At 45.0% G+C, this 12,936-nt stretch overlaps 1 protein-coding gene across 7 annotated transcripts in view; it reads right to left on the reverse strand.

Moving 5' to 3' along the window:
• MEAF6 (MYST/Esa1 associated factor 6) overlaps positions 1 to 9,080 on the reverse strand; it is a 34,843-nt gene extending 25,763 nt beyond the window's left edge. For all 7 annotated transcript variants that reach the window (XR_003118943.1, XR_003118940.1, XM_025381368.1 and 4 more), the window contains exons 1-4: positions 8,673 to 9,080; positions 7,433 to 7,548; positions 3,668 to 3,755; positions 3,491 to 3,536 (exon numbers count right to left, since the gene is read on the reverse strand). Coding sequence is in view for 5 of the 7 variants with exons in the window: in XM_025381368.1 (XP_025237153.1) it covers positions 3,491 to 3,536; positions 3,668 to 3,755; positions 7,433 to 7,548; positions 8,673 to 8,762 (340 nt within the window). In the remaining 2 variants the exon portion in view is untranslated. The remainder of the gene's footprint in view (positions 1 to 3,490; positions 3,537 to 3,667; positions 3,756 to 7,432; positions 7,549 to 8,672) is intronic.
• Positions 9,081 to 12,936: the final 3,856 nt, after the last annotated feature.

A 12,936-nucleotide genomic window follows, 5' to 3' on the forward strand; every position in this document is an offset into this window, starting at 1 on the left:
CTTTTCAACAAATGGTGCTGGAACAACCAGATATTCACATGCAAAAGAATGAAGTTGTACCCCCATCTCACACCATACAAAAAAATTAACTCAAAATGGATCACAGACACAAATGTAAGAGCTAAAACTAAAAATTTCAGATGCCAGGACGGGCGCAGTGGCTCACGCCTGTAATCCTAGCACTTTGGGAGGCCGAGGCAGGAGGATCACGAGGTCAGGAGTTCAAGACCAGCCTGGCCAACAGAGTGAAACCTCTTCTCTCCTAAAAATAGGAGAGAACAAAAATTAGCTGGGCATGGTGGCACACGCCTGTCATCCCAGCTATTCGAGAGGCTGAGGCAAGAGAATCACTTGAACCCAGGAGGTGGAGGTTGTGATGAGCTGAGATCACGTCACTGTACTCCAGCCTGGGCAATAGAACAAGACTCCATCTCAAAAAAAAAAAAAAAAATTTAGATGCCACTGGGTTAGGCAATGGTTTCTCAGATATGACCACAAAAACAAATGTAACAAAAGAAAAATACATAAATTGGACTTTTTTTTTAATTTTTATTTTTTTGAGATGGGTTCTTACTGTCACCCAGGCTAGAGTGCAGTGCAGTGGCACAGTCACTGCAGCCTTGACCTCCTGGGTTCAAGTGATCCTTCTCCCTCAGCTTCCTGAGTCATTGAGACTACAGGTGTGTGACACCACATCCAGCTAATTTTGTTTCGTTTTGTTTTTGGTAGAGATAGGGTCTCACTATGTTCCCTAGTTTGATCTCAAACTCTTGAGCTCAAGAGATCCTCTCACCTCGGCCTCCCAAAGTGCTGGGATTTTAAGAGTGAGCCACCTCGCCAGCTTTTTTAGGTTTTTGTTTTGTTTTGACAAGGTCTTGCTCTGTCACTCACACTGGAGTGTCATGGCTCACTACAGGCTCAAACTCCTGGGTTCAAGCAATCCTCCCACCTCAGCCTCCTGAGTAGCTGGGACTACCGGCTTCCCAAAGGTATAAGCTAGCCACTGTGCTCAGCCAAAAATCTTTAGTACATAAGTGTTTGTCTTAGTCAAGCTTCTGAAAGCAGTAACTTTTGAGTCTTTTCCTGACAAGTACCTGGGTGCAGCTATTCTTGCAGGCAGACAGGTAAACAGCCATATACTGAATGATCACCTAAGCCAGGGCAGGATTACAGGCTCTTGTGAAAACTAAGTCAGGGCTGGGCCTGGTGGCTCACGCCTGTAATCTCAGCACTTTGGGAGGCCAAGGCAGGTGGATCACCTGAGGTCAGGAGTTCAAGATCAGCCTGGTCAACATGGTGAGACCACATCTCTACTAATAATACAAAAATTAGATGGGCATGGTGATGCACACCTGTAATCCCAGCTATACGGGAGGCTGAGGCAGGAGAATTGCTTGAACCTGGGAGGTGGAGGTGGCAGTGAGCCAAGATCATACCATTGCACTCCAGCGTGGGTGACAAGAGCAAAACTCCATCTCCAAAAAAAAAAAAAAAAAGAAAAGAAAACTAAGATATCATTCCATCTCAACTCACAGGAGTGAGGTCCAGGGTGTCCCTTAACCAGTTTTGTTCCTCCACAAAAAATGTAATATAGCTCTACATTCTAGAGTGGCATTAATTAAAAAGAAGTAAGATTTAGTGGAGAGTCATAGAAAAATCAAAAGGACTTGGTATAATTGATGAGGCTGGCAGAAAGGAATCAAAGACGTCTACAGAGTATCATCACAAAAAATCTGTGAAGACAAATTTAGAAGGAAATAGAACAATTCTGTTTTAGATCAAATGTTTGAGTGAATATGAGTGGAAATGTCTAGAAGGAAATGCAGGATTCAGGCCAGGCAGAGTGGCTCACACCTGTAATCCCAGCACTTTGGGAGGCCCCCAGGAGGCGGAGGTTGCAGTGAGTCAAGATCATGCCACTCGTGCCACTGCACTCCAGCCTGGGCAACAGAGCGAGATTCTGTTTCAAAAAAAAAAAAGGAAATGCAGGAGTAAAGCCAGGAAAGAGGTTAAGGGCATAGCAACAAATTTAGAAATCTGTACGCGGAGCTTGCAGTGAGCTGAGATCCGGCCACTGCACTCCAGCCTGGGTGACAGAGCAAGACTCCGTCTCAAAAAAAAAAAAAAAAAAAGAAAAGAAATCTGTACATAGAGATAATAAGTAAATACTTCTAATTCCCAAACTACTAAAATCCCTTTTCCTCATATCATTGCACCAATGCAAAAAGAACTAGATCCAACAACGAGATATACCTTCTGAAAGAAGTACATAGTAATACCGAGAACAGGTCGTATTTCAAGGTGATGAAATACAGAGACAGAACATCCAGTACACTTACACTGAGTCTGAATCAGAAAGATAAATGCACAAATCTATAACCCATCACTGGAAATTAGACTGTATGGTTTATGTATAACAAATAAGATATAATTCGTTTACAAAGTAAATAGCACTATTATCCATTTTATATTTAAAAACATACAGGTACATTCTATTTATGGGATGAGCATTTATTTAATTATTTATTTTTTGATATGGTCTCACTTTGTCACCCAGGCTAGAACAGTGACATGATCATGGCTCACTGCAGCCTCAACTTCCTGGGCTAAAGCAATCCTCTTACCTCATCCTCTCTAATAGCTGGGACTACAGGCACATGCCACCAAGCCTGGCTAATTTTTTAATTTTTTGTAGAGACAGAGTCTTGCTTTGTTGACTAGGCTGGTCTTGAACTTGTGGGCTCAAGCAATCCTCCCACCTCTCCATTCCAAAGTGCTGGGATTACAGGTGTGAGCCACTGCACCAGGCCAAGATGAACATTTTCTAAGAATTATTAAATTGGGTACATGGAGATTTATAAGACATATTTGAAATTTTCCATAAAAGTTATTGTTTTAACTTTAATTCCCTAAGAATTTATAAGATTTATCAGGAATGAAAATATATCTTTGTCCCTTTGAGATGCTAAAGCCAATCTTTATGCAACAGAAGAGGCAAGAAGAGTAACTTCTTCCTCAAAAGGAAAAAATATGATTGCTCACACATGGTGGCTCATGCCTGTACTCCATTTTGGGAGGCTGAAGTGGGAGGATTATTTGATGCCAGGAATTATAGACTAGCCTGGGCAACATAGTGAGACCCTATCTCTTCAAAAAATTTAAAAATTAGCCAGGTGTGGTGGCGGATGCCTGTGGTCCTAGCTACTTGGGAGGCTGAGGCAGGAGGATTGCTTGAGCCTAGGAGTTTGAGGTTGCAGTGAACTATGATCATGCCACTGTACTCCAGCTTGGGCTATAGAGTGAGACCTTGTCTGGGTGGGGGAGTGGAGAAAAACATGATTAAGGATACCCTAAAAGTTTTTAAACTTCTAGGGGAAAGAGGGAAGAGCATAAGAAATGCAGTTCTCAGATACATAATTGGATGAATTAAATATAAGGGCGATGGTAGCTTAAAAATAAACTGATGAGAAACATAAAAACATAAACTTACTCTTTTCAATGAGCTGGTCTTGAACTCCTGCCAGTGCACTTACTGCCTAAAAGAAAAGCCACCAGTTACTAGAAAAGTGACCACAGACCTCAGAAGAGCACTCCCAGAGGAAGGGAAAGAGAAAACACATTCCCCAACAACAGGCCAAAGAAAGGTTTCCCCACCACCACTACTTACAGCTGCTGAGGTAACTGAGGATTTACTGAAGAGCCGCTCAGCTTCCTTAAACTTCCGGTTCCTTCGATCATTTTTGCTATTGGAGTTTCTAAAACACACAGAAGAAACTCATCATGAGCACCAAGCTATGTCTATGGCTCAAGCTGGGGATGCCCAGGACTCATGTTCACTACAGAAAGCCTCCATATCACTTAGATTGGCCCAAACGACCTTTATGCTGAACATAAAAAGCAATGTTTTCCAATATATGGTACATGGCCCACTGTGGGACACGAGATTTAGCTGCTTCACATGTTTTTTAAATTAATTAATTTATTTATGTATTTATTGAGACGGAGTCTTGCTCTGTTACCCACACTGGAATGCAATGGCAGAATCCCAGCTCATTGCATCCTCTGTCTCCCGGGTTGAAGCGATTCTCCTGCCTCAGCCTCCCAAGTAGCCAGGATTACAGGTGCCCGCCACCATGCCCAGCAAGTTTTTGTATTTTCAGTAGAGATGGGGTTTTGCCACATTGGCCAGGCTGGTCTCGAACTCCTGACCTCAGGTGATTCACCCACATCGGCCTCCTAAAATGCTGGGATTACAGGCATGAACCACCACGCCCAGTCTATTTTTTTTTTTCTTTCCCAAGACTGAGTCTCACCCTGTCACCCAGGCTGCAGTACAATGGACAATCTCGGCTCACCACAACCTCCGCCTCCCAGGTTCAAGCAATTCTCCTGCCTCAGCCTCCAGAGTAGTCTGGGAATACAGGCACGCACCACCACATCCAGCTAATTTTTTCTTTTGTATTTTTAGTAGAGATGGGATTTCACCAAGTTGGCCAGGCTGGTCTTGAACTCCTGACCTCATGATCTGCCCACCTCAGCCTACCAAAGTGCTGGGATTACAGGCGTAAGCCACCACACCTAGCCTTTTTTTTTTTTTTTTTTTTTTTGAGAGAGTCTCACTCTGTCTCCCAGACTGGAGTGCAGTGGCGCGATCCTGGGTCACCACAATCTCCACCTTCTGGGTTCAAGTGATTCTCCTGCCTCAGCCTCTGAAGTAGCTGGGACTACAGGTGCACCCCACCATGCCTAATTTTTGTATTTTTAGTAGAGACAGGGTTTCACCATGTTGGCCAGGCTGCTCTCAAACTCCAGATCTCAAGTGATACACCCACCTTGGTCTTCCAAAGTGCTGGGATTACAGGTGTGAGCCACTGTGCCTGGCCACATTTTCATTTTAATATGTATCTATTTTACCTTATTTATTTATTTATATATTTTTTTGAGACGGAGTTTCGCTCTTGTTGCCCAGGCCGAACTGTAATGATGCAAGCTTGGCTCACTGCAACCTCCGCCTCCCGGGTTCAAGCGATTCTCCTGCCTCAGCCTCCCGAGTAGCTGGGATTACAGGCATGCACCACCACACCTGGCTAATTTGGTATTTTTAGTAGAGACAGAGTTTCTCCACGTTGGTCAGGCTGGTCTTGAACTCCCAACCTCAGGTGATCCACCCGCCTCGGCCTCCCAAAGTGCTGGGATTACAGGCATGAGCCACTGTGCCCGGCCAATATGTATTTATTTTAACACTTATTATTTAAAAAGTCGAGAACAGATTAGTGATATGAAGTGTCTCTTAAATAAACTTAATTCTCAAATTTAAAGAAAGAACCAGGGTTCCTTAGAGGAATGGCTGATACCAGGTCTGGAACAAAAAATGCACAAGGTAAGTATGGGACATCTTTTAGGCCAGAAAGCAATGGAGTGCTCCAAAAATAATAGGGTCACGTCGAAACGACAAACAAGCCAGCTTGAAGAGGCTCCCTCTGACCACAGCTGGGACAAATGTGGGAGAATGAAAGAAAGAGAAGTCAAAAAAGGAAGACTCTTTCTCAGAATGCCAGTAATAAAGGGAATAATAAAATTAGAGAATCACCATTTTACAACTTCCAGTGTACTAATGGATTCAGATAAGAATCAACGGTGTGCACTAAACAACTGAATACAAATTTAGAGGGAGCAGTATTTTCATAATGTCTCAAAGCATAACATCCAAAATTACTTGTTAATCACAATGGGAAAAAACGAACTTTTATAGCAGATAAATCATATGGTCAAACTCAACAGCACCAAATAATAAGACAACGTGACATTATGTGCCTCCTGGTAAATGAGAGATAGATAACAAAAGATACACCAATTGCCTATGTAACATTTTTGCAAAAATGTTTAAAGGATCTTTCAGGATCCTTTTAATTAGTCATGAGTTTTGCCCTCAAAAAATCTCAGTAAACTGCGATATTCTACAAGGCAATGTCATGAATATCACCACAACCACCACGAAAAGGGTGACTCTCTTCAATCTTAAGACATAACAGCCAAATGCAATGCATGAATGCTTACTGAATCCTGGATCAAAACAAATCAGCAAGAATTTTTTGGGACAACTGAGGAAATTTTAATAAAGACTATGTATTATATACTATTAATGTAGTACTGATTTTCTAGGTATAATAACTGGTTAGGTAGGAGAAATGTCCTTATACTCAGGAGATAATTATTGACACATTTAGGTGCAAAGTGTCAGTATATCTGCATCTAACTTTCAAACAGTTAAGTAGGAAAAAAAGGTAGGGGGACAGGGAGATATAACTACAAAGGAGTGGCATGAGGAAGATCTTTGTAGTAATGGAATAGTTCATTAAGTAACTTGATTGTGGTCACATGAATCTACACACAAGATAAAGTGACATAGAACTATATATATACATTGTACCAATGTCAATTTCCTGGCTTTGATACTGTATTAGAGTTATATAAAACACACCTATTGGGGAAAACTAGATGAAGACTACAAGAGACCATTCTGCCAACTCCCTATGAATCTATAATTATTTCACAATTTAAAAACGTGAAATGTAAATATAGGTGTGTGCTTATATTAATATTATAGAGAGTAAGAGAAAGCAAATGTCACAACACATTAACAATCTGAATATAGGTAGGACAGTATCAAGTGTTCATATACTATTCTTCCCATTTTTCTATAACTTGAAGATAATCCAAAAGTTTAGAAATTTTTTAAAAATATTACTAAGCAAGCAGTGGTACAGCTGGCACACAGGTATGGCAAAAATTGTAACGGTCAGTTGGGCGTGGTGGCTCACCCCTTTAATTCCAACACTTTGAGAACCTGAGGCAGGAGGACTGCTTGAAACCAGGATTTCCAGGCCTGCCTGGGCAACAAAGTGAGACCCCACTTCTACAAAAAAAAAAAAATGTTTTTAATTAGTCAGGTGCAGTATTGTGTGCCTGTAGTCCCAGCTAACTGAGAGGCTGAGGTGGGAGGATCATTTCAGCCCGGGAGTTTGAGGCTGCAGTGAGCTAAGATTGTGCTACTGCACTCCAGCCTGGACAACAGCATGAGACCCTGTCTCTTAGAAAAAAGAAAAGTGGCCAGGCATGGTGGCTCACACCTATAATCCCAGCACTTTGGGAGGCCAAGGCAGCAGATCATCTGAGGTCAGGAGTTCAAGACCAGATGGGCCAACATGGAGAAACCTGGTCTCTACTAAAAATAAAAAAATTAGCCAGCCATGGTGGCATGCGCCTGTAATCCCAGCTACTCACATCTGTCTTGCCAGAGTCCAAGAGTTCAAGTCCAGACCACACCACCACTTTACTACTGCCTCTAGCAAACTTGCTACTAAGAGCCTACAGTCCTACAAACATACACAATAGGAACACAATAGGAACACTACAGGCTTTCGACACTCACTTTTGGTTGGTCAGATACCGATCCCAGCCACGAATAATATTGCCATACATCTGAGTGTCTTCCAGGTAGCTTCCCTCAAAAGCATAGATCTGTCGCTCCAAGTTTGCCAGTGTTTCCTGAGAGATGAAAAACAAGGACATGAATAATGCCTTTTAAATGCAAACACTTAAGTCTGACCAAAATGAAATCCTGATATTAGATTTGTAAACGCAAGCTTGTCCACACTAAATCACCCTATGGAGAGATGGATGATATGGGGAGGAGCAGCCATTTAGGACTAAGACAGTCTAGACCTTTGGGTGTGATGGACCTCTGAATGTATAAAGCATGTCCCCAGAAAAATACACACACACGCGAAATTTTGCATATACTTTAGAGGATTCACGGAAACCAGGAGTCAAGAACCCAGGCTAACGCAGAACTTGTGCGATGTCCACTCCCACGCACAAAAGGTATCGCTACCAGGAGAGGGAAGGGTGAGCAGCCTTTCAGCGTCAACTCGCTCCCCTCCCCGCAGGCTCAGAGAGGCCGCTGGCACCGGGCTGCTAGTTGCTATGGAAACCTGGAAGGGCAGCTTCAGGTGAGAGGGGCCTCCGGGGTGCCCAAGCCGAGACGCGGGGGCAGGAAGAGCTTAGCCACCAGGGTGCATTGGGCCTTGGCTGCCTGTCACAATTCCGAATTCTCCAGAATGTGTTCTTCTCCCTCGCCTGTCACCTTCTAGATATTCCCAAACACATCACAACCCTGTCTATCAAAAGCCTCCATTCAACGGATCTACTACTAGTACCAAAAAGAACACGCTCCCCACCATCCTCCAAAGTCCAGACAGGGTGACTCGGTCCCCCTCCCACACTAGCCTCCTTCCCCACCCCCACCCCGCAAAGATCACGGACTCGCCCGCCTCGCCCACCCCCGCGGCTAATGGACGCTCGCCCTTCCTAGCGCCCTCTCCCCGAGTCCCGAGCCCCGGCACCGTCCTCCCTCCACGCCCCCTCCTGCGGCTGCCGCTGCCCCTCCCCCTCCCGCGCTCCCAGCTCTCTCCCGGCTCCGGATTCGCACAGCCGGGAAGCTGAACCGCCGGCGGGCCGCAGAATGCGCACCCGGCCTCAGGCCGCCGAGCACCCAGCCCGCCGCGCCGCGCCCCCGGAGTAACGAACGGCCTGGCGCGGCCGGGCTTGGGGCCTGGAGGCGGGGCGGGCGCGGAGCCCCATGCCGGGCAACCCCGGTCCTAGCCCCTCACCGCCAACTCCTGCTTCCGCTTCACGAGCTCCGCCAGCTCCCGCCGGGTGTCCGGGATCTGCGGCGGCGCCGCCTTGTTGTGCATCGCCATGTTGGGCTGAGGCGGGCGGCGGCGGCGCGAGGTTGGGGGCGGTCCCTGCGCCGCCAGGGGGCGCCCCCCGCACTGCGCCTGCGCGCGCGGCTTCCGGAGACGCGTGCAGCGCCGCGCAGAGGTGCTCTGCGGCCGGGACTCTGGAAGATCCTTCTCGGAGAGGTCCCAGAGACGCGGCTTCTGCTCTGCCCTTTACGCCGTTTCCTGCCCCTCGGCTGGCCGCGGGCTTTACAGACGCCACAAATCTACCGTGTCCAAAGCCTAGCTCGTCCTCAGGCCTCCGAGTCTCCTGTGCATCCCGCCTCAGTCCACTTCAGTGAATGACTTTCACTATCCACCGCAATTGCCTGCGTCAGAAACCCGGTTTTCCTCACTCTGCACCCGGAGTAAAACGCGATACCAGGTCAAGCCCTGTGGATTCGACTCCGGAAGAGCTCGCGAATCCATTTGCTTGTGCCTGCGCCTTTTGCCACCTTGTTAGTTCATTCAGGCCCTCCCTGTTTGGGGCTACGTTATTCCAACAGCTTCTTTATTTCCACCTTTAGCCCCATTTAATCCACTATCCACAGTGGTGCCGGAATCTTCCAGAAACAAATGTTATCACTTCCCTGTTTAAAGCCTTTCAGTGGCTTCCCATTTTCCCATTGCCCTTTGGAGAAACAAGTATGTGTAGTGGTTAAGCGCACAAAACTGGAGCGAGAACTACCTTGTTCAAAATCCTATCGCTACATCGATAAAGTGTGCCCCTTTGGGTAAATAACCAAATCTCAACTCCCTCATCCGTAAAATGAAAGCAGTGATAGAATCTACTTAATACAGTTGCTGTGAGGAGTAAATCAGCTAATGTGTGTAAGGGGTTTGGCAGGTGCCAATGACTCTGCAAGTACGAATTCGCTTTTGTCGTTAAGTCCAAGGTGTAGACGTTGTTTTCACTTGGCCCCTGTTGATTTCTCCCTCCTCAGCTCTCCATCTTTCACTCTTCTGCAATTTCGCTATCATAAGTCTAAGTAGGATATTTTTTCTTTTTGTTTCGTTTCTTGCTTGGAAGTCTTTGGATTTCTATAATCTGTGGGTTGGTATCTTTCACCAGTTTTGGGAAATCGCAGTCATTTTTCTTCAGATGCCTGTCTCATATTCTCTCTCTTTCTGGAACTCGAACATAAGAAACCTTTATTTTTAACCTACCGTCTATATTTTCCATCTTTTTGTCCCTCTGTGCTGCATTCTGAATAACTGGTTTCGTGTGCGGATCTTGTAACCTGCCATCTTGCTGAACTTCCTTACTAATTTTAGGGGGGTTTTGTATAGATTCCTTGGAATTTTTTACATAGATAATAATTTCATCTGCAAATGGGGCGGTTTTTTTTCTTTCTAAGCTGGCTTCTTTTTTTTTTTTCTTCCTTATTGTGCAGACTTCCAGTAGTCTGTTAAATAAAAATGATAACATTAAACATCCTTCACTTGTTCCCTGTTTTAAGAGGAATGCATGCCGGGCGTGGTGGCTCATACCTGCAGTCCCAGTACTTTGGGAGGCCGAGATGGGCAGATCACAAGATCAGGAGATCAAGACCATCCTGGCTAACACGGTGAAACCCTGTCTCTACTAAAAAAAATAAATAAATAAACAATTAGCTGGGCGTGGTGGCGGGCGCCTGTAGTCCCAGCTACTCAGGTGGCTGAGGCAGGAGAATGGTGTGAACCCGGGAGGCGGAGCTTGCAGTGAGCGGAGACTGGGCCACTGCATTCCAGCCTGGGGGACACAGCGAGACAAGCTGGTGTGCTCCATCAATTCCTGGGGGCCTGAACAAATGATGACCTGCTAGAAACGCATGGGAAGCAAAGTAACTATTCACAAAACCAAATAAAAGCCTTCCAATAGAAACTAAAATTTAAAAAAAAATCATGGCTTTATATATATGAATACACACTTGATCTTAGCCAAAAGGCCAAGAAAAGATAGATAGATAGATAGATAGATAGATAGATAGATAGATAGATAGATAGATAGATAGATAGATAGATAGATGCATATACAAGCAAGGCCCAGAGGAGAATAAACAGCAAATGAATGAAAATTAGAAACAAAAACAAACAGGAAACCAACCCTAAATTTTTCCTACTCAATCTACCCTGGAGGCTACAGTGTTACCCAGAGCCCCCCAAAACTTGACATAATGAATATTTTATTCCTAATACACAATTCAATATCCTTAAGTCCACCAATATCACCAAAGATCCTGCAAAATCAAGAAATTCACTCTAGGCACATGACCAATAAGTACTCCAGTGCCAGCACTATCCATGCAAAACAGTAAACATAGTGTGAAGCAATGCAAGCACGGATGTGAAATTTGGCTTCACACTAAATCCAGCTTCATATTAAAAAAGAACTGCCAAACTATCTATGCATTTCTTTACAATATTTCTTTTTCTTTTTTTTGAGACAGAATTTCGCTCTTGTCACAGAGTGCAATGGCATAATCTCAGCTCACTGTGACCAGTACCCACCATCCAAAGTTCCAAACTTTTCTTTGTATCCCTGACTTCTTCTGAGCCCTTCAGACTCTTCCAAACCCTCTCTGTTACCCAGTTCCAAAGCCGCTTCCACATCTTCAGGTATCTTTATAGCAATCCCCCACTCCTCCCATCCCAATTTCCTGTATTAGTTTGTTCTGCATTGCTATAAAGGAATACCTGAGACTGTGTTATAAAGAGACATATTTGGCTCATAGTTGTGCACACTTCTAGGTGAGGGCCTCAGGAAATTTACAACCATGGCCAAGAGTGAAGGGGAACCAGTGTGTCACATGGCAAGAGAGGGAGCAAGAGAGAGAAGAGGAAGTTCCAGGCGCTTTTTAACAACCAGATCTTGTAGGAACTCGTTACTGTGGGGAAAGCACTAAGCCCCTCATGAGGAATCCACCCCCATAACCTAAATCCCTCCCACCAGGCCCCACCTCCAACACTGGGGACCACTTTCAGCATGAGATTTGGAGGAAACAAAACATCCAAGCCATAACAAGGTAGTTTATAGTTTTCAAGGAATTGGTCCATTCATCTAAGTTAAATTAATGTGCATAGGCCGGGCATGGTGGTCCACACCTGTAATCCCAGCACTTTGGGAGGCCGAGGCAAGTGGATTGCCTGAGGTCAGGCGTTTGAGATCAGGCCAGTCAACATGGTGAAACCCTGTCTCTATTAAAAATACAAAAATTAGCAGGGCAGGGTGGTGGGCGCCTGTAATCCCAGCTACTTGGGAGGCTGAGGCAGGAGAATCGCTTGAACCCAGGAGGTGGAGGTTGCAGTGAGCTGGGATTGCACCACTGCACTTCAGCCTGGGCGACAGAAAAAAAAAAAAGGCCAGGCGGTGGTTCACGCCTGTAGTGCCTGTAATCACAACACTTTGGGAGGCCGAGGCGAACAGATCACCTGATGTCAGGAGTTTAAGACCAGCCTGGGCAACATGGTAAAACTCTGTCTCTACTAAAAATACAAAAATTAGCCGGGCGTGGTGGCGCGTACCTGTAATCCCAGCTACATGGGAAGCTAAGGCAGGAGAATCACTTGAACCTGGGAGTCAGAGGTTGCAGTGAGCCAAGATCACACCATTGCACTTCAGCTTGGGCAAAAAGAGCGAAACTCCGTTTCAAAAAAAAGAAAATGAGGCCAAGTGCGGTAGCTCATGTCTGTATTACCAGCACTTTGGGAGGCCGAGGCGGGTGGATCACCTGAGGTCGGGAGTTCGAGACATGGAGAAATCCCGTCTCTACTAAAAATACAAAAATTAGCCAGGCATGGTGGTGCACGCCTGTAGTCCCAGCTACTCAGGAGGCTGAGGCAGAAGAATTGCTTGAACCCCGGAGGCGGAGGGTGCATTGAGCCGAGATCGTGCCATTGCACTCTGGGCAAAAAGAGAGAAACTCCGTCTCAAAAAAAAAAAAAAAAAAAGAATATGGATAGATAATTTATTCTTATCCATTAGTTCTATTAGTTCACTAATTCTCCCTGAAGCTGCACTAATCTGCTGTTAAAGTCACTGATTGATGGGTTTACAGTTATTATACTTTTCATTTCTGAAACTTCTACTTGGTCTTCTAAATAACTCCCATTTCACTTATTCCCATAACTGTTACCTGTGGATATTTTCTTTTTTTTTTTTTTTTTTTTTTTTTTG

The sequence above is a fragment of the Theropithecus gelada genome, chromosome 1, assembly GCF_003255815.1.
Source record: "Theropithecus gelada isolate Dixy chromosome 1, Tgel_1.0, whole genome shotgun sequence".
Lineage (NCBI taxonomy): Eukaryota > Metazoa > Chordata > Mammalia > Primates > Cercopithecidae > Theropithecus > Theropithecus gelada.